Source organism: Vicia villosa, unplaced genomic scaffold (assembly GCF_029867415.1).
Source record: "Vicia villosa cultivar HV-30 ecotype Madison, WI unplaced genomic scaffold, Vvil1.0 ctg.003781F_1_1, whole genome shotgun sequence".
Taxonomy (NCBI): Eukaryota; Viridiplantae; Streptophyta; class Magnoliopsida; order Fabales; family Fabaceae; genus Vicia; species Vicia villosa.
The window spans coordinates 34205-55334 of record NW_026706298.1 but is presented as its reverse complement, the minus strand read 5'-3'; the positions used below and the strand labels follow the sequence as shown (position 1 = coordinate 55334).

Sequence of the window (21130 nt, the reverse complement as noted above, 5' to 3'; positions counted from 1 at the left end):
GGTTGGGGAATGTGTGAAGGAATTGTGAAAACTTGATCATTTGTTCCTTGAGGGGGATGTGTGGGATTCCTAGCAGCTTCTGTGATAGAAGTGGTTTCTCGTTGGACAGCGGAACAAGTAGATTTGGAAGTCGTCATCATTGACATATCTGATGGAAGATGTGAGGGATGAGGTTTTGAATGTGAATATGGGAGAAGTGATCATAAAATGGATAGTTGTTCTTCGATCGAGTGAGATATGGACTTCTATCAAAAAAGATTCAATTTAATCAAGAGAAGTTTGGTTTTGGAAAATTCCAGGATTCAGAATTAGATTCCCACAAACGGCACCAATGTTTCATGTCGGAACTTTAGTTGATCAAAATTAGTGGGTTCACATTCTATTATGGTTGTTTGAGGCTTCTAACGCATGGAAAATAGGGATGGATTATAAGGTTATCACTTCAATGCTCAAGTAATCAAGATAGTGAAAAGTAAATTTTGAATGGAGAATAATTTGAATATTTGAGAAATGACATGTTATCCTCTTTAAATATGAGAATTTGTTAGAATATAAATGCGTGTGATGAGGTGTGAAATGCAGTCAGTTATCTGATCAATCTAGACGGCTAGGATAGGGCTTGCAAAATAGATTGCATGCTTGGTGTCAAACACTGTCATTCATCGTTATTGGGTTTTCACGTATTTGGACCTTATGAGTGACCCAAAATATTATTAATTTTTAAATGTTCAAATATCATATCTGGTTATTTAGAAGCAAGTATTTCCACATTTATTTTTAATGTATTTCTGCATTAATATTAGTTTGTGTGTTAAAGTTGTATAAAAAAATGTTTCTTATAACAAAATAAAATTGAGTTGTTATGTAATATATTAGTTAATATGAATATCAAATAACAAGTCGCTTTGGCCGAGTGGTTAAGGCGTGTGCCTGCTAAGTACATGGGGTTTCCCCGCGAGAGTTCGAATCTCTCAGGCGACGCTTATAGTTTTTTCTTTTTTTCAAAGTGTTTATAATGTTGGAACCTAGTGAGGTTTCCTAAATTCATGTTCGAAAACCACTTCAATCTTCTTTCTCACAAAACAAACACTATTACTTGCGACACATGAACAAAAACAACATGACACTCTTTTCACCCAATTTCACCATTTTCAACAACACTGCAACAATATGGAACACATGTCAAAACACACCACAATCAAACATTGTTTCATCTCTCGACACATTTTGTTCCATCACTCTTAACAACATTTCCTTCATCACTGTCTATCAGCCAAAATATCAATATTTTCATTAAGCCATTGGAACTTATATGGATGTGAATGTTTAGAGGCTTTCGATATAAGTTTCTTGACCAATCTAGTGTTAGCCACATTCGTACAACTACCACTATTAATTATCTAAGGGCAAACTTCTCAACTAACTAAGCATCTAGTATGGAAAAATATTATCTCTTTGAGATTCATCATTATCCTTTTACTCTGATATTGTTAAGTGTTCTTTAAAGTTTAGAGCATGTAGCTCTAACCCTGAGAAGTTCTCCTTCAATGAGAGTCATTTCACATTCACTCTCTTTGTCACTTGATGAAGATTAAGTGGTCACATATACATCTTTAATCTCATGGATTTGGTTATCAAAGAACCTAACTATTATAATATTTTCATCCTCTTTAAGGTTGGAATGAATTCTAAAAGTTTCAAAGTCCCTATAATATCCCTCCACACCCTTGGAACCTTGCTTAAACCTTTGGAGTTTTTGATGTAGTTCATTTTGTTAATGAAATGATATATGTTCCTTTCTCAAAATTACTTTTAATCCATCCCAATCATTAAGTTGTTTCACGTTGCATCTTCTTTTCTCCTTGACATTTTGGTCGCACCAAATTAAAGCATGCTCCTTAAACTCCAAGATAACCAACTTAACTATTCTTACTTCTCTAGTTTCATGATATTCAAACAACCGATCTATATTAAGCTCCAGATCGATATTTTCTTTCAGATAATTTTTTCCATGAAATGAATGAGGCTTAATCTTACCACCTCCATACATAAAATCATGTCTTTGATCCTTCCTCTAAATTTTATGATAATCTATGCGGTTTCTCTCATGATTCCTACAATATATTCTCTCATAACAAGCTTCATGGTTTCTCACATGTTCTCTTTGTCTTCCACTCACCTTAGATTCATGGTTATTCTTACATTCATTATAATATCTTACATACTCTCTATGTCACCTTCTCTCATCATGATATATATGTCTCACCATTAATTTCAAACTCATATTCATTTTGATAAGATATATCAAGATGTGATCTCGCATCTCTTTGAATCACAAGCTATTCTCTCAAGGTATTCATTTGACTATTCAACATTTTTGTAGGATGTTTCATAAGATAACCAGTTCTAAGGGAATATGAGTTTAGTTCATTTCCACTCATGATTTCAACAAAAACAATTCAACAAGTTTCACAATGATCAAACAAATAACAAGATAAAAGTAATACAATAAAATAAAAATAAAGAACAATTTCATTAAGTGTTTACACTACATAAATGTATCACTAGTGTGTATTATGCAATGATGGCTTTTTCTATAATATTTAATCGCGCCTTTTTTCCACTCCTAAATGCAATTCTTTAAGCTCTTAAGGGTATGTTTGGATTGATGGAATAAGATGAAATGGAGCGGAATGGAATGAAATAAGTTTATGTTCCATCGTTTGGATCGATTAAAAACAGATGGAATGGAGTGGTATCGGATGGAATGCATTTCATCCCATTCCATCACTTTTCACCATTTTTTGTACCCTCCGATTTGGGCGGAATGAAAAAATTACTCTATTTCATCATGATGTATCCAAACAATGGAATGACGTATTTATTCTATTCCACTCCGTTCCGCTCTATTCCATCCCGCTCCGCTTCATTCCGCTTCGTTGTTTTTATTGTATCCAAATATAGCTTAAGGTAACCAAACAAATCTCAGTTAAGTTTGTGGTAAACCTCTAACAAATGTTACAAAATGCAAATGAAAATTATCATTCAAGAGACAAAATCAAACAAGATAAATTTACAAGACAAAACCAAAGAATCTAAAAAACAAAGAAGAGAAGAAGAAAAAAACAAAGAAAATACACTCATATATATTTTTAATGAAATAACTCAAAAAAGACTGAAACTAAATGATTAAGTGATTTACATATGTAAATGACACATATATGTAAATAGAATATATATATGTAAATAAAATATAAATGTAAATAGAATATATATATATATATATATATATATATATATATATATATATATATATATATATATATATATATATATATATATTGATGATAAAAGGGATATGAATACAATTTTAAATAGTAAGATTAATTTTAAAGTTGTAAAGAAATTGAAAAACAAGAGTATATGTGATTTTAACTTGAGCTTGTGTACGATCAGCATCAGGAGGTGAGTAGGAGATTGAGTAGTAAAAGATTAATTTGATATATTAAATAAAACACTGAGATTCACCGTAGCTATGGCTTGTTTACGAAAATGATAAAGGCGCATCTCACGACATAACAATAAAGTATCAATTTCTTCAATTGAGATGGATTTAAATTTGTCGCACATCAACGAAATCGTTGATTTAAAATTTTGAGGAAAACTTTCAAAGATTACATCTAGATGATACTAGAGCAAAGTTTATTCTCCAATTGCGTTGACCAAACCAATTTGGCCTTAAATGTGTAAAAGAAATTATGATACTTGTCGAGACGAGTGTTGTGAAGATTAGATCGAAACTAACACAACTTCACCTACACACATTATAGAAAAAACACATTAATTTTGTTCTAAAGAATCCTATAGCTTTTCTAACTAATGACTTGTCTAATGATTTGCTTAAACATATCGTGTAAAATCGAGGTGAAAAACATGCTAGTCTTGCACTTTAAATATAAAAATAGTTCACACATAAAACAATAAGATACACATAAATTTCATTCAATGAAAAACAATATTTATAGCAACTTAGTAGCAATAAGAGAAGGATAACTTAGTAGCAACTTGAATATTAAATAACCTTGAACTACACTTCAAACAACTCATGGTTAGACAAAAGACCTCATGAATGTTATAGAGCTCCCATGTGATTCATCATACCCTTCGATCCACATAAATTTCAAACTCAATTGCAATAAAGCAAGGAGCAAGCAAAGAAGAAAAAAAAAAGACTTTGACCCGTCCAAGATACCATTGACTTGAACACCCAAAGAGAGAGAGAGAAAAAAAAAAGAAAACTGTAATACTAGAAATTATTATTTCTTACATAAAAACCATGTAATAATATTTAAAAAAATAATTAAATTTGCAGAAAAGTCCGAGGGAAAAGAAAAAAGTATTACAAGGTGGGAAGAAAAAACAGAAAATGGAATGCAGATACAGATAGTAGTAAATAAAGAAAGGGATTCAATTCCAGCTCTGCGCTCGCTAGCCAGGGCTTTTTCAATTTTCGTCACTCCGTTTTCTCTCTCTATCTCTAACAACCACTGTTTCTCTCTCTCGCTCTAGATCAACAACCGTTTCAACAAACTCCAGCTCTTCTCCGTTTTCGCTTTGAATTCCGAAGCTCTGAAAGATCCATAACCATTCATTTCGGTGTTGGATCTGCAAAATCTACGATAATCCAATCGAGTTTTTTGGGATCTAAGTTGAAAAATCGTTGGATAGAAGGATCTAGAAGGAGAAGAAGAAGGCGATGGCGATGTCGGGGATGAGAGGACTCTCCGTGTTTATTAGCGACATCCGCAATTGCCAGAATAAAGAACAAGAGAGGCTTCGTGTTGATAAAGAGCTCGGCAATATTCGTACTCGTTTCAAAAACGAAAAGGTTCGGTTAGGGTTTTTGGTTTTGGTTTTAGCTGTTATTTTACTTCAATTGTGGTTTTGCGTTGTGTTTACTGATTGTTGAGCTTGAAATGAAATTGTTGCGAATTGAAAATTACTGGAGACCTAGAAAATTGAAAATCATGGAGCTGGTTGATGTTGTTGTTGCGATTGATTTGTGAAATTTGGTGGAAGTAGGTTAGATTTTGAGCTTTTTTTTTTCTTTTCGATTTGGCTTGGTTTTGGAATGAATATTACTTGAACTGTATATGATTAGTTACACTTGAACACTAAATCGAGATAATTTGTGTACTAATGATTCTGTGGAAGAAGCGTCAATGTTAAGTTGTAGGCAGAAATTCCGGGGGGGGGTTTAGAGGAAGTAAAATACATTGCAAGTAGCATAGTTTGGCTCTACTAGAAAACTTATTATGCTTATTAAGTTTAACAGATTTGGTAGATTACAGTATATATTGGAAGTAGTATGATTTTTGTTCTTGGTTAAATTTAAGTGATCATACTTTTATTGCCGCCGCTAAGAATGCCTTGATAGCTGTACTCTTGCACAAAAAGTAATAGTTTCTGTAAGGATCGACTTCAAATGTTTAGGGTCAGGTCTCGATGTTAATTGCTTTTTAGCCTCGTAGATGTTCTATTTCTGTTTTTTTTTTCAAATTTAGTTTGTTATGACTAGATCAAGTAATAAAGTGTAGTAGTACAAATTGATTCCTGCGTGTTTCATATCTAATTAGCAACTCCGCTTGACCTTAATTTTATTTGGAAGAAATCAAAATACAAGCTGAATTTCAATCCTAAAAAGCTTGAAAGGAAATGTTCAAAATAATAATATCATGATAACATGTTAGGCAGTAAGCGTGCCATATTGAAGACACTTGCAATTCAATTTCACTCTTTGTAACTACTATTTTGAACGTTGAGTTGTCTTAACTGATCAGTTGATCTGGAGATTCTCTTCATTAACTGATGTCAAATTCCTTGCTGCATCAATCCCTTTTTGTTCCTAAAAAATGCTTAATTTCTTAGCTTTTATTTTAAGGTTAGACGTTATTTTATGGTCTCAAGAAGTCCCTCATAGGCCCTAACCGCTATTCTTAGAAAATTAATGATTATCGTATTATGTGGTTTTAAGTTATGCATAAATATTCCTATTTTACTATCTAGATAGATTTATAAATGGTCAATTCCTGAAAATAAATCAAGAACATTGATGAACATTCAATTGAATACAATGAAACTTACAGTTAAACCAATCGGGATCTAAATATATCTTCAGTCCAAACTACATCTTCACTCTAGCACAATATTCATTTCATCATAACTAATGGAAGTAGAAAATAAGATTTTAGCACTACACCCTACATGTATGTGTCTTATTATCTCTTCACACATTCTAGCTATTTTGTAATCTAAGCACAAGCTCCTTTTCTGACGGATTCCTGTCAGACAATATTCGTATCTCAAAACCACCTTTCCTTTTTTCTAAATTAGGTCTAGGAGTCATGTACCTATGTTTCCTGATTTATTTTGGCCTTTATGTCCTTCCAGGCCTTTTACTCCATTTTTTTGCAAGGATAGGTTTGTTTGATTTTCTCCGTGGATGTATTTCATTGGATAAGACCGCAGACAGGAGTAAAATGCCTTAACTTCTCTTACTTTCAGTGTTGTCAAATCTCGGCTATGGCGGATTGCGGTGGCAGATTTTTTCACCAACCGCCATGGTGTTTTTTGGTGTCTTAAAATGGTGATTTTTTTCCCTCTGCCATGCCATCAGCAACTGATAACCCTTTTTTCTTTAAAATATCTCCAATATATATGAGTTTGGTAGCATAGTTCCAAATGCTACTGTTGGTTGTTCTTCTTGTTCTAGAGTGTTTAGTTGGTTAGAATTTGTTATGTTATAACTGAATACTCTAGAACAAGGGTAGCAAAAGTAGCACACGCGCGCGCACACACACGTTTATAGAATGTAACTAAAAACTACAGGATTAGTTTATCCAAAATCTGAAAATATCAACTGAGATAAAATAAATTCAATTGAAAATTCTAGTTATTAGAACCCAAAGATATGTGTAGTCTCACAACAGACTCTTTCTTATTACCAGTATATCTTTAGCTATTGGCATATATAGGATATAAGATGCAACAAATTTGTTAGTTTGAATCATGTTGTGACACACACACATATGACATATCCGTGTTTTCAAAATTGACGTTAGTGTGACTTTGAATACCATTTTGTTGTTATAGAAATTGGCGTGAGTGTGACTTTGAATACCATTTTGTTGTTATAGAAATTGGCGTGAGTGTGACTTTGAATACCATTTTGTTGTTAGTTGAAGACACATTTAGGGGTTTTATATTATATTTGTATCTTCACATTTATCTTCCTTTTCATTGGCAATTAAAAAATACATGTTTGTTTGATATCTGCTTCCATGGTTGCTTGCTGTTAAAGAAACTTAAATGTCCTAATATTGCCTCTAAGTTACCTTTTTTCTTGCTTTTCTGTTCTATCTTCAGGCTTTGACTCCATATGAGAAAAAGAAATATGTTTGGAAAATGCTTTACATATACATGCTTGGTTATGATGTGGATTTTGGCCACATGGAGGCTGTTTCTCTTATATCTGCCCCAAAGTATCCAGAAAAGCAGGTAAACTATTTTCCGTTATTGTACATTTTCATAATGATTTGTTGCTGTGTTGTGTGTGTGATTCTTGTGAACTGGCATTTCAGTTCGTTTACATGCTCACCTAGCATAGAAAATATATGGATTGAAAAGATGGTATTCTAATACTGTCATAAATGTCTGCAGGTCGGGTACATTGTAACATCAAGTTTGCTCAATGAAAATCACGACTTTCTCAGGTTGGCCATCAATACCGTGCGTAATGATATCATTGGTCGGAATGAAACCTTCCAGTGCCTAGCATTGACTATGGTATGGTAATTTGATAACCTGCCAACATATCCATAGCTTGTTCTTAAAGTTAATAATTTTGCAGTGCTTACTGTGTTTCTCATATCTTAATATACTAGCAAGAAGTTATAGAGAAGGTTTCGTCATTTCTGGAGAACTTCCTCTTCACATTTTGACATCCTCTGCTTATGCGTGTGTCATGGCAATGCTTTTACTTGGAAATATGTATATAGTATTTAAACAACAAATATCCACACTCGATTTTTGTTTATTATCATCGTTCTAACATATGTGAATTAAATGTGTCACTGCAAAGGCATTATTCTATAACATTTGCAATCAAGAATTTCCAGACGTCCTGTTTATTTCCTTGGAAAATAAATATTTTCTGGTGAAATATTGTTGGGAAAACTGCATGCAAGTTCCTGATTTTATCAAATAAAAACACAAGTGTATTTGAAACAATTTACTTTTCTAGTAAATTCTCCATCTTTTCTTCTGTTCTGATTCAATAACACTCAAGGTTGTCAAAGAAAGTAGACTCTGGGGAGCTTAAGTATCTTTTGGCGAGAAGCACTACACAGTTCACTGAAGAAAGATGGCATATTTGAATAAGAAACCGATAAAAAGTTTGACTGCATCATAATTATTGTTTACTTATTGTGTAAATTAACTAGTTAATCTGACCCAAACATTCATAATAAAATAAAGTGCAAGTGTGCAACCTGGAAATGGTGCTGTAGAGTTCCCGCTATAATGGAGTATAAGGAAGGGTCGGATTCATTGTGAATCTTTTGTAGTTAGCCTTTTGCTTTGCATTTTCACTGTAAGAGGCTAATTCCATGAGTCAAAGCCGTGGGCTCTAGTCACTCGGCAGCAAACCAAAAGTTGTTCACTGTTTACTGTTAAGAGTCTTAAGGCCCACCATACAATGCTTAGGGTAGTGACTTAGCATCACAATCCACTGGTTTTGGTGACTGATTTTAGACTTAATATTTATTGAAGGTTCCAAAAGTAGTGGATTACCAAAACCATAAAGGGTTCCTGTGGCACCAAAGGTGTGTGCCTTAACCAGCAAGAGGTACTGACGTGTTCTGGACTTCTGGTGCCTTGCTTTAACCAACGAGGGGGGCATAAATTTTCACAGATTATTGAAACTCATTTTTTATCATCTAGTTTTGCCATATAAGCTGGACTAGTCATTTTAGTATCTTAGATAAACCGGATTCATTTGAGTCTTTTATTTCCATGTTTACCATATTGTAATAACATATACTGTGTATTTAAAACTCTATCGCCTTTATAAACTTAGAGTCACTTCTATATTGTGTCTTCTAATTTGTAGGTTGGAAATATTGGTGGCCGAGAATTTGCTGAGTCCTTAGCTCCTGATGTACAGAAGTTGCTGGTAAGAAATTATCTGTTATTATTGAATAGGCGGCATGATTGGAAAATATTGATCCTAACTGCATTTTTGTCATCTAGTTATCTAGCAGCTGCAGGCCCCTTGTGAGAAAAAAAGCTGCATTGTGTTTGCTGCGACTGTACAGGAAAAATCCCGATGTTGTCAATGTAGATGGATGGTAAATGTGAATGTAATTTTGCTGATAATATACTTCTTTCTTCACTGTTCTCCAAATATATATCTTATTAGTCCCCTCATACATTAATTTTAAGGGCGGATCGAATGGCTCAACTTTTGGATGAACGAGACCTTGGTGTTTTAACATCTTCTATGAGTCTTCTTGTTGCATTAGTATCAAACCAACATGAGGCATATTGGAGTTGTCTTCCTAAGTGTGTCAAAACTTTAGAGCGGCTTGCTAGGAACCAGGATATCCCACAAGAATACACCTATTATGGTATCCCATCTCCATGGCTTCAGGTTTGTAAAATTTTCTTTTTATGAAAAAATATATCTTGGGGCATTGATTTTACAAAGATTTTCAATTGCTATGCTTGCCTTTATTGAGAACTAAAGGTGTCAAACAAAGTTTTTCATCTCATCTTTAATACTCGACAATTTTTGCCGAATGTAGGTCAAAACTATGAGAGCTCTCCAGTATTTTCCTACCATTGAAGATCCAAATACCAGAAGATCATTGTTTGAGGTTTGTAGTACCTCAATGATGCATCCAAATTTTTTATTTAGGTAATGTCTTTTAATGAGCCTTGTGAATTATTTCAGGTCTTACAAAGGATACTGATGGGAACCGATGTTGTGAAAAATGTAAACAAAAACAATGCTTCCCATGCTGTTCTTTTTGAAGCCCTTGCTCTGGTATGTTCATTGCACTTTTTGAAAACAAATACAATTTGCTCATTTTTTGTAATCTTCTTATAGATGACATTGATGTGTAAATAATTGCTAATCCTTTGGTTATGAATTTGTTGGTCTAAACGAGCTAAAACCCTAACAGAGGAGGGGAGAACTTTATACTATGGTGCTCTGGCATGTTTTTTCTCCCCTTGGTTCTATTTCTGTTTAGTATATTTAATTCTGTTAAATGGTTAATGATTCATATACATTAATTTTGTTATTTATTGATTTATTTATTTATATTTTCACACTCGACTGCTTGCACAGTTGCAGTTATGGATCTAACCAAGTAGATTAAATGATTTATGTAGGGCTGTCCCTTATACCATTGTTCACACATTAAAGCACATAATACACTTAAAACCAAAGAGTTGATAACAGGGGGTGAAATCCCTTCTCTTTCCCTCTTCCATATTTTACTTGGATATATTTGTTTCTGTACTTTGCTATGCACAGCCATGTAGGGATGCTTACAGTGTTCATTTTGGTGGTTTTGTTGTTCTTACCTTAGTTACTTGTACATGCTACTGAGGTTGATATTGGAGATGTTTTAGTTATACTTTCTGTTGTAATTGCTCTGTTCAGGTAATGCATCTTGATGCTGAAAAGGAGATGATGTCTCAATGTGTCGCCCTTCTTGGAAAATTTATTGCTGTCCGGGAACCAAATATTCGTTATCTTGGCTTGGTATGTTGGGGGAACATTTGATTTATTTATATTTGTTTACTGTGTTTTTTTCCTTTCCTTTCCTTTTTTCCTTGTTTGTATGGAGTAGCAAGGAATCTATGATCATGACCAATATTATGCTGTAGATCTCATTGTTTAAGAGATTAGAAGGTTTGGTAGTTGTTATTATCATAACACTGTGTCCAGTTCGTGATATATTTTATTGCGGTGCAGGAGAATATGACTAGAATGTTGATGGTTACAGATGTGCAAGATATCATAAAAAGACATCAAGCCCAAATTATTACCTCATTGAAGGATCCTGACATCAGGTTACATGTGTTTATATGTTGAAATCATTGATCTTGTATGTGTCATCACTGAATTTTTTGCTTGTCAAATCTAGCCTATCACAGAATCTATCAGTAACATGGTTTACATGTATGTATAAGCTTGTGGTAATATGTATAAGCTTGTGGTAATATTAAGGATAAGATGCCCATTCATGAAAGTTTTCACTTTTTATTAAATTTAATATTTTCAATTGCATTGATATACACAGTATTCGGAGGCGTGCTCTAGATTTGCTTTATGGCATGTGTGATGTTACAAATGCAAAGGATATAGTTGAAGAAATACTGCAGGTATGGAGCTAGATCCATATGTACTTATTCATGCAATTTAGAGATCTTATTGTAAACCCTTTTTCTCCCCAGCCTCGTAGAACAAACGAAATGTAAGAAAATAAATGTACTATTTCATGTAAACCCGAAAATGATTACTTTGCAATTCCAACTGTTTTGTAGTATCTCAGCACTGCAGAGTTTGCAATGCGTGAAGAATTGTCACTTAAAGCGGCTATTCTAGCTGAGAAGTTTGCACCAGATCTTTCGTGGTAATTCATTCGAGCCTATCATACGAATCCAATAGTCAATTTTTACTGTAGCAAGTAATCATCATTTGATACTTTTGAGAAATAGTTTTAGACCGTGTCATTGTCTACTCTGTGTAACTGCTTAGCTGCTCATATAGAAGGTTACATTGCATACATGTTATATAGCCTTTAATGAATTTTTCACTTAAGAAGGTAGGCCTGAAAAAAACTCAATATACACCTCAAAATACTAAACAAAATCTATAACTTATCGCACCTTTGGGGTATGTTTTTTCTCAATCGAGGAGAAAGGAGGGGAGGGATTTAATTAGATGTTTTGCTTTGTTGAAATAAGAGGAGGCGAGATAACCCCTTTTTGTTTGGTTTGCAAGGGAAGGGGTAAATTTTAATGGAGGCAATGTACTAATTTACTTCCATCTGTATAATTTATGTTACATTGTGTAAGGAACTTTTGATATTTTTCAAAAATCAAAATAAAGTTGTGGGAGTTTGTAATTCCTCTTTTAACATTTTTGGGATCTGCTGCCATCTGAATTGATAACATCAATATCTATATCACGCCATCCTTTTTTAATAGGTATGTAGACGTGATTCTTCAATTAATTGACAAGGCCGGGGATTTTGTTAGTGATGACATCTGGTTTCGAGTGGTACAGTTTGTTACAAACAACGAAGACCTACAGGTGAGTCTGAAACTTGAACTGACAGTTGCTGCTTCCTAGTTGTCATATCACTCACAGGGCATGTTATGTCTTTAATCAGCCTTATGCTGCAGCAAAAGCTCGAGAGTATCTTGACAAACCTGCCATACATGAGACAATGGTTAAGGTTTGTGTTTTCACTAGCATGCTGAAATTCACCAAGTTCTAATAGTGTATATATAGTATTTACCTGTTTTACGTGCCACACACCGACTATGTATTCAAAAATGTAAAATTTGTATTAAATAGCTATCGCGAGATCTTTGTTATAGGGGGCAATATAATTTAAAACTTCGATATTTTCTTAGGAACTAGGAAGTATACAGAATGTCAATTTCTATTTTAATCCATGACTTTATGTTAATTCGTAGTGACTAAATAATGTGTTGCTTGAACTTCAATAAGTTGCTGTGAAATAGCAAAAGCTCCAAATTTTTGTCAGTGTTTTGTTTTAAAATATAATTTTGTATCTGAACATTTCAACAGGTCAGTGCATATTTACTTGGGGAATTTGGACACCTTCTGGGGAGACGGCCTGGGTGCAGCCCAAAGGAGCTATTTAACATCATACATGAAAAGCTTCCTACTGTATCGTAAGGGGAACAAACCTTATTTCTCGTTTTTCTAGTTCAAATGAATTCCATTGATGCCTTACAACACATACTTTATTTTCAGGATTGCTACTATATCTATACTTCTGTCAACATACGCTAAAATTCTGATGCACTGTCAACCACCAGACTTTGAACTGCAAAATCAGATATGGGCGATATTTAAAAAGTGAGAGATGTTCACTTTTTCTTTGTGACTGTTTTGTTGTTTTTATAATGCCATAAGTTTTTCTAAGCCATTCTCATCCTTTTAGATATGAAAGCTCAATTGAAGTTGAAATTCAACAACGGGCAGTTGAATACTTTGCATTGAGTAGAAAGGGGGCAGCCTTAATGGATATATTGGCTGAAATGCCTAAATTCCCTGAGAGACAGGTACTTTTGCAATACTAATTCGGAGGCACTTTGTTTGAAGTTTCTACAATCACTTGAGTAACCAATGACATAAAAATCACGAATTTAATCTTTGAATTCAGTCTGCGTTAATTAAAAAGGCCGAAGATACTGAAGTTGATACTGCAGAAACAAGTGCCATTAAGTTGCGTGCTCAGCAACAATCTCAAGCATCAAATGCTTTGGTTGTAACGGACCAAAGTCAAGCTAATGGAGCTCCTCCGCATGTCGGTCAACTCAGTCTTGTAAAGATGCCCATCACGAGCAGTAATGTGGTTAGTTCGTACCTCTTATTTTTATGAGTTTATTTTGGTTAGCATCAATTGTTTACAGCGTCCTCCGTTTTAGCCATAAAACAGCTCCTCCTTTTACTTCTTAGTTTGCTGCTGACTTCATCTGTACACAGGATGATATTTCAGCAGATGAAAGATTATCCCAGGATAATGGGACTTCAAATAACATAGATTCTCAACAACCGTCTGCAGATCTTCTTGGTGATCTATTGGGTCCTTTGGCTATTGAAGGCCCTCCTAGTAGCAGTGGCCACCCTCAGCCAAGCTCAAATCCAGGAATAGAAGGGTCTGCAGTCGATGCCACAGCCATAGTCCCTGCTGGACAAGATGCCAGTTCTGTGCAGGTATTTTAGTTGACTATTATCAAATAATGTAGTTTTCTGCCTAAACAGACATGCTTACTGAATTCTACCAATGAAATTCCATTTGAAGATTATTTACTTTACAACTTTTCACATTTTATGATTGGTAGTAGACTCCATTTTCCATTTTTCAACATTAAAGAATATTACTGCAAACATTTATGGGCATTGGAGCATAATTTGCACCCTTTGCATGTGCAGCCAATTGGAAATATTGCTGAAAGATTTCAGGCTTTGTGTGTGAAGGATAGTGGTGTTCTATATGAGGATCCTTATATTCAGGTTTTTTCTTCATTTCTTTTTTAATAATGGTCCTCTTATATTTTTGTTTAAATTTTCTGTAGCTTGTAAGGTCATGCATTTGTGATTGTGGTAATTAAAGTTTCATTCATTCTTGTGTTCTTAATTTTTTATTTATGTAAATGTACAGATTGGCATTAAAGCAGAATGGAGAGCTCATCAAGGTCATCTTGTTCTTTTCTTGGGGAACAAGAATACTTCTCCTCTTATAGCTGTTCAAGCTTTAATATTGCCTCCCATCCATTTGAAGATGGAGCTCTCTCTAGTACCAGATACTATACCTCCCCGGGCACAAGTGAGAATAAATTTTTGCAATCATGTGTTGCTTTCGAATACTGTTAGTTTTGTTTACATTTCCCCTCTTTTGATTGCTTAGGTACAATGTCCACTTGAGATCATTAATCTTCACCCAAGCAGGGATGTTGCTGTTATTGACTTCTCGTACAAGTTTGGTAACGATATGGTACATAATTAAACTCGTACATTATATTCCTAATTTTAAATCCAGTCTCCCCCTATGTAGTTCAACTCATGATAGAGTTGATCGTGTACTTCTGCAGCTAGTCAGAAAACAAATGCAGGCTAGCCATTTTTGTAATACATTTAGTTGTATAAATGTGAATAATGAGATGTGTCTCGGAAAAAGGAAAGCATGCGGAGCCCAAGTCTTTATTTTGGTTGATTTAAAAAAAAATGAAGGCATGCTTTACCAAAATTGTGATATAGCTCAGTTTTTAATATTTAGGCAATATGTTATTGTATATCTATAAGTTCCTTGCCATCCCGAAATTGAATTGAAAAAATATGTGAAGTTACATGGAAGTCTTGACATGCTACAATCACAAAATTTTAATTAATGTGCATTCATCTGTGTTGTTTTCCATAGGTCAATGTCAAGCTTCGCCTACCAGCTGTCCTAAATAAGTTTCTTCAGCCTATAACTATATCTCCAGAAGAATTTTTCCCGCAGTGGAGATCGCTTCCTGGACCACCTTTGAAGCTTCAAGAAGTTGTATGTATTCTGCTTTATGTACATGTGAAGTTTGTATACTTGCCGATTTGGTTATGGATATCTTGAAAATGTAGATTTTATTGTGGTTTCTTCGGGTCATGCAGTGATAGGTACTTCTTTCCTGTTGGTTTTGCAGGTTAGAGGTGTTAGACCACTTCCACTGCTTGAAATGGCAAACTTATTCAACAGTTTCCATTTGATAGTTTGCCCAGGGCTTGTACGTGATTGAAGTCCCTCTTCATAAAACTTACTCTTTTATATATTTTCCCAAATCAACCTGTACTAACTTGCTTTGGCTTATATATCTTCTTTAGGATCCCAATCCAAACAATATTGTTGCAAGTACCACATTTTATTCAGAAAGTACAAGGGCAATGCTCTGTTTGGTAAGTATATTTGTCAAAACCGTATATATGGCACTGCATTCTTCCCTAGAACTGTATTCCTAAATTATCTGATGTGAAAAAGAAAGGAAATGGAGGCAGCATTTTTTTTAACAAGGAAACATCATTTTTTTTACCTTCTTCAGTATCACATTACCGTGTATGTATTGGTTTTTCATAAAGAACCTCCATGTGCAACAAAGCCTGCATAGATGCTTACTTCTCTACCAAGAATAGTAGAAGCATTGGAAGTTCAGGGTTGCTGTTTTATTTTAGACTGTCGTTTTTAGATCCTGGTTGTATTATTAGGCTTTTTTGACTGTCTTTCATAATTAAATTAAGTTGATAACCTTTGTTGAAATTTAAGGGAAGTGCTGTCTTAATATTTTACGTAAATGATGTGCAGGCAAGAGTTGAAACAGATCCGGCAGATAGAACCCAGCTACGAATGACAGTTGCTTCAGGGGACCCAACACTAACATTTGAGTATGTGATTTAAGTTTTCTGCTTGCAGGATATTATCAATATACTCTACAGCTTTTACAGATCATTTCGACATTTATTTGCAGGCTGAAGGAGTTCATCAAGGAACAATTAGTCAGTATCCCTCTAGCATCCCGTGTACCGCCAACGCAAGCAGCTCCAATGTCTCCGGTGGCACAACCAGCTAGTGCTCCTCCTCCTGCAGCATCGGACGATCCCGGGGCACTCCTTGCTGCTCTTCTATGACAATATAGAGGGTGTTCATTAGTCATTAATTACACACTTGTAAACGTGATCTATGCAGCCCAACTCACCCATGTGTCCTTGAAGCTATAGTGGGGTGGTTAAACGAAATCATGAGCAAGGGCTGGCGGAGTTAAGGGTGAGCTTGTTTGCCAGCTGAGTGTTCCAACTAGGATTTATGGGTTGGTGGGCATTTTTGAGATTCTTTCTGCACAAAGTGATTGTATTTTAAGCCAGATTTTATATATTTGGGCGAGGGTTTTCAGTTTTCCCATATTTCCTCCCTCCCAGTTTTACTGGATTGTTTGTGGTGGTGCACCTCGTAGCATGTAAGATATTGCCTTTGGTAGAACCAATTGTAATAGTTTGGAATTGTTGTTCTCAAATTATAGTTGCAATAATAGCTCGTGGAGTAAGCATTTTAATTTCAAATGCTTTGCTTTAGGGAAGTTGAATGAAAATTTTATTACCCTGACAATTTAATTTGATCATTTAATGCAATACTACTCTTAAAAGCAAACAATTTATTAGTTTATCTAAACAATACCTAAATCTCAAGTAAACGTGATCTTGGACGCGAATGCAAGCAAAAATAATATACATAACATCTCAATGTGAATCTCTTTACACAAGTGCCTATGTTTAGTGTCAAAAATATTATCTCCAATAGAAAAATATATGAAAAAACAAATACTAGACATTCTAGATGCCTTTCTGGAGGAGGCACTGCCGGCACTACATTACAAGAGGCAGTATGAACAAGGGGGCACAAGTGACATACACTGGTGTGTTATTTCATATTAGGGGTACAAGTCTGACATACACTGGTGTGTGTCATTTCATATTATTTGATAAGTGCATGGTATTATTTGAAAAGTGCATGGTTTAATTTATATAAAAGGGTTGGTATTATTTGATAAGTGCATGTTTTATTTATATAAAAGGGTGCCCCTGTTTGTGAGATAAGCAATTTCTTGAATTTATGATAGTTGTACTTATTAAAAAAACACAATAAGGGGTGCCCCAGTTTGTGTAGAGTTGTATGAGTATTTAGAATTTGTGGTGTGATGCGAGCCCGTTCACGTAAGGGTGTTCTAGAACTTCTATGTATGTATTTTTGAGAGAATTTCCATGATCTCTCGCCTGATATTAATGTATCTGGTTCTTTGTTGAGTTTTCATGGGATACCTCTATTGAAGCCCAAAAAAATATCTCAACACAAAGTCCCTCAAGCACGAGGCCATGGAAAGGGTAAAGTAATTGTACCCATGCATAAGGTAAAGGTGGGTTTTTCGAGCGAGACTTAGATAGTCGAGTCCCTCAGATAAAATTTCGTAGAGGCGAGTATCTTAAGCGAGACTAAAACAATCGAGTTTCTCAGGCGAGACTTTATAAAGATGAGTTTTTTCAACTCTTAGGCATTTTCTTTTGTACTATTTATTTCATTTCCCTGTTAGAGGGGTCATGTAACATCTCCCTTCAATATATTTATTAAAGACAATGTTCAGACCTTGTGTCAATTTGCCTTATGTTATTTAGATTTCTGTCTTCAAAATTTAATTAGTTTCGAGGCATATTCTTTTATGTCACCCTACAATAATATATTTTTCGCATAGGGCCAGTCCCTCAAACCTTGTTTATGGGTGAGAAGTATTATTTCACGAGGATTCCAATAGTAAGTTTCTTGATAATGCAACAAAGATCCTTCAACTAAAGTTGAACAATCATATTTTCTTTTAGGGCGGAAAGGATCCTTCAACGAAGGTCCAACAATCATATTGCTTTTAGGGCGGCAATGATCGTTCAGTAAAGGTCCAACAAACATATTTCCTCTTAGGGCGGTAAGGATCCTTCAATGAAGTTCCAACATTCGATAACATCATAGAAAACAACGATACTTCATTGAAGTTCCATTATTCAATAACCTTCATTGAAGTTCAAACTTTCTGTAGCCTCATGGACAGGAAGGATACTTCATTGAAGTTCAAGCATTCAATAGCCTCGTGGGCGGCAAGGAAACTTCATTAAAATTCTAACGTTTAATATCATCGTAGGCAACAAGGATAATTCATTGAAGTTCTAATATGTTTAATATATCTAACATCATAATTTAGACAGTTCTTAAGATAAGGTGCCTCGTTAAAAACCCTCAACCAAATGGGGGGAAAGAGTGTCAAATCCTCTCGCCTTATTAAATAAGAAATAGTAAATGACTGACTACATGTTAACCGAGTTCCAAGCTCTTGGGATGTGTTTTCCATCTAGATCTTCGAGTTTGTAGGCGCCATGAGGTAATTTTCGCATACACAATGTGAGTATTCCTAGTTAGGTTGCAGTTTTTCCAAGCAAGATGGAACTTCCACTTGCCTAAGAAATAGGTTGCCTTCTTGAATTTTCCTAGGGACCAATTTGGAGTTGTATCTTCTGACGATCCTTTGTTTTGCAGCGGATTTTCTAATAAGGTGGTGTCATGGGTCTCAACAGGTTAGCTACATATCTATGTTTTGTCTCGTTTTCCTCTTTATTGAACTAAGCACACCTCCATATGGGCATGTTAGTTTTGATCGGTAGCATGGACTCAGTATCGTATACCATTATAAATAGAGTCTTCTTGATGGTTGAATGTGGAGTGGTGTGATATGACCACAATACTTTATGGGGATCTTTTGCTCAAAGTCCTTTGGCATCGTCTATTTTTTCTTTATCTCGCCTAATATCATTATTTAACTTGCTCGTTCACATGCGGATGAACGACCAAGATGAACTTCATTTGTATTTTCAAGTGATTGCATAAATTCACCAAAATAAAGCTCACAAATTGTGTATTATTGCCTAAGATGACCTTTGGTAGGCCAAACCTGCATATAATATGCTTCCAATAGAAGAGTTGAACCCTTTGTGATCTTGGAGACGATTTCCACCTCTATGGACTTTGTGAAGTAATCTACCCCAACGATTAGGAACTTCAATTGCCCCAACGATATTGGGAAAATACATAATATGTCCACACCCCAATGATTAAATGTCCACCGCGATATGATAAAGTGAAGAGTTTCAGCTGGCATGTGGTGTACATTGGAATGTCTCTGGAACTTGTCACGTTTTCTAATGAATTTTGTACTATCTTTCATTAGAGTGGGCCAATAATAGCCTGCCCTCATTAGTTTTTGGAAAGAGCTTTCCGACCAATATGAATGTCGCATGTTCCTTAGACATATTAGCATGGGGAAGAGCCTTCCCATATTATAGAGCTTCTCAAACACCATGGTGTATTTTGCTGCATGTTTTTGGACTTTCTTTGCCTCCATATAGTTTGAAGGTAACTCTTACATCACCGGGTAGCGAATTACATGCGTCATCCAACCAATGGGTTTGACGACTTCAACAACGTTGATTTATTGTCTTAATGCTAGGGAATACTAGAGTTTCTTGTATGACATTCCAATTATGTCCTAATTTATTGTTATTGGCAAGCTTTAAGAGGAGATTTGCTCAAAAGTTTTATTCCCTAGGCTTATATGTTATCTCAAAGGCTTTGAAACATTCAGATAATTGAATTATTGTTGTGTTATACTTGATCATCAGGGATTCATTTTCCACATATGCTCCCTAGTGATTTGATTCGCAATCAGATGTGAGTCGTTCCTAGCTCTAAGACTCGAAGCACTCATTTGTATGGTGAGATTCATGACAACGATGAGGGATTTGGTGTGAACACAAAAGTAAGTTTTATAATTATCTTAGGGTTAAATATGTTTTTGGTTTTAGAAATTACCAAATTTTGATTTTGGTCCCTATAAAAAATGGCATGTTTTGGTCTCTACAAAATTATTATGCACGTAGTTTTAGTCTCTGCTGTTAAACCAATTTGTATATTTGAATGATTATTTTACAGACATGTTTAGAACGTTCTAAACAGTTCCTTAAAAAAAAGGGACTCAAAATGAGATTTCTAAGTCGAGATTTTCATTACTTTTATCATTATCTTTTGAAATTTAAAAAATTCATATTTAATTCTTCTTATTTTAAAAAATTCTAAAATTTGGTAAATAAATATTTTACAGTATTCTAAACATGTATGAAAAAATGTTATTCAAAAACTTAAAAGTTAAAGGGTAATAAAACTATTTTCAAAATTTTAGAAAATAACACGGACTAAGCATGCATAAAATTTTTGTAAGGATCAAAATATGTCATTTTAACAGAGACTAAAAATAAAATTTGAGATATTTATAAGAACCAAAAACATATTTAACTCATTATCTTATCCATAAAGACTTTCAAATACCGTTCAAAAGTTCTTAAGTAGAAAAGGTTTTATAGTTGTTTTGATGCATGAAAGTAAATGACAAAAAATAAATGGCACAAAGTAAAATGGAGATTTTGGTGTTAACATTAAGATGTCTTTCTAGAAGTAGAATTTGTAATTATGTATTTATCTTTAATAACCATAGGTAAGTAATATGATCCTTTACTCAACCATTAATATTACCACTTGTTGCTCTCATTTGTATCTCATATCGGTCTCAACATTGAGAGATTAGTGCATTACTTAATAACTGATATCTCAATCTATTAACCAACATAAATCATTAAGTTCTAATGATTATGAATCAACAAGACTTTGCACTTATCTCACTACAG

General features: G+C 34.4%; 1 protein-coding gene and 1 non-coding gene across 2 annotated transcripts; both read left to right on the top strand.

Moving 5' to 3' along the window:
• Nucleotides 1-899: 899 nt before the first annotated feature.
• TRNAS-GCU (transfer RNA serine (anticodon GCU)) lies at nt 900-981 on the top strand. The gene has a single exon. It is a non-coding gene; the product is annotated as a tRNA-Ser (tRNA).
• Nucleotides 982-4387: 3406 nt separating this feature from the next.
• Nucleotides 4388-16918, top strand: LOC131641496 (AP-2 complex subunit alpha-1-like). Its single transcript, XM_058911799.1, has 27 exons — nt 4388-4888; nt 7426-7557; nt 7720-7845; nt 9170-9232; nt 9310-9407; nt 9502-9709; nt 9864-9935; nt 10013-10105; nt 10730-10831; nt 11045-11142; nt 11373-11454; nt 11617-11705; nt 12283-12388; nt 12468-12533; nt 12893-12999; nt 13082-13186; nt 13272-13392; nt 13494-13685; nt 13817-14047; nt 14267-14347; nt 14496-14660; nt 14742-14828; nt 15252-15377; nt 15514-15594; nt 15692-15763; nt 16167-16246; nt 16330-16918. Exons 1-27 carry the CDS (start codon nt 4757-4759, stop codon nt 16487-16489), a joined length of 3075 nt encoding a protein of 1024 aa, XP_058767782.1. The 5' UTR covers nt 4388-4756; the 3' UTR covers nt 16490-16918.
• Nucleotides 16919-21130: the final 4212 nt, after the last annotated feature.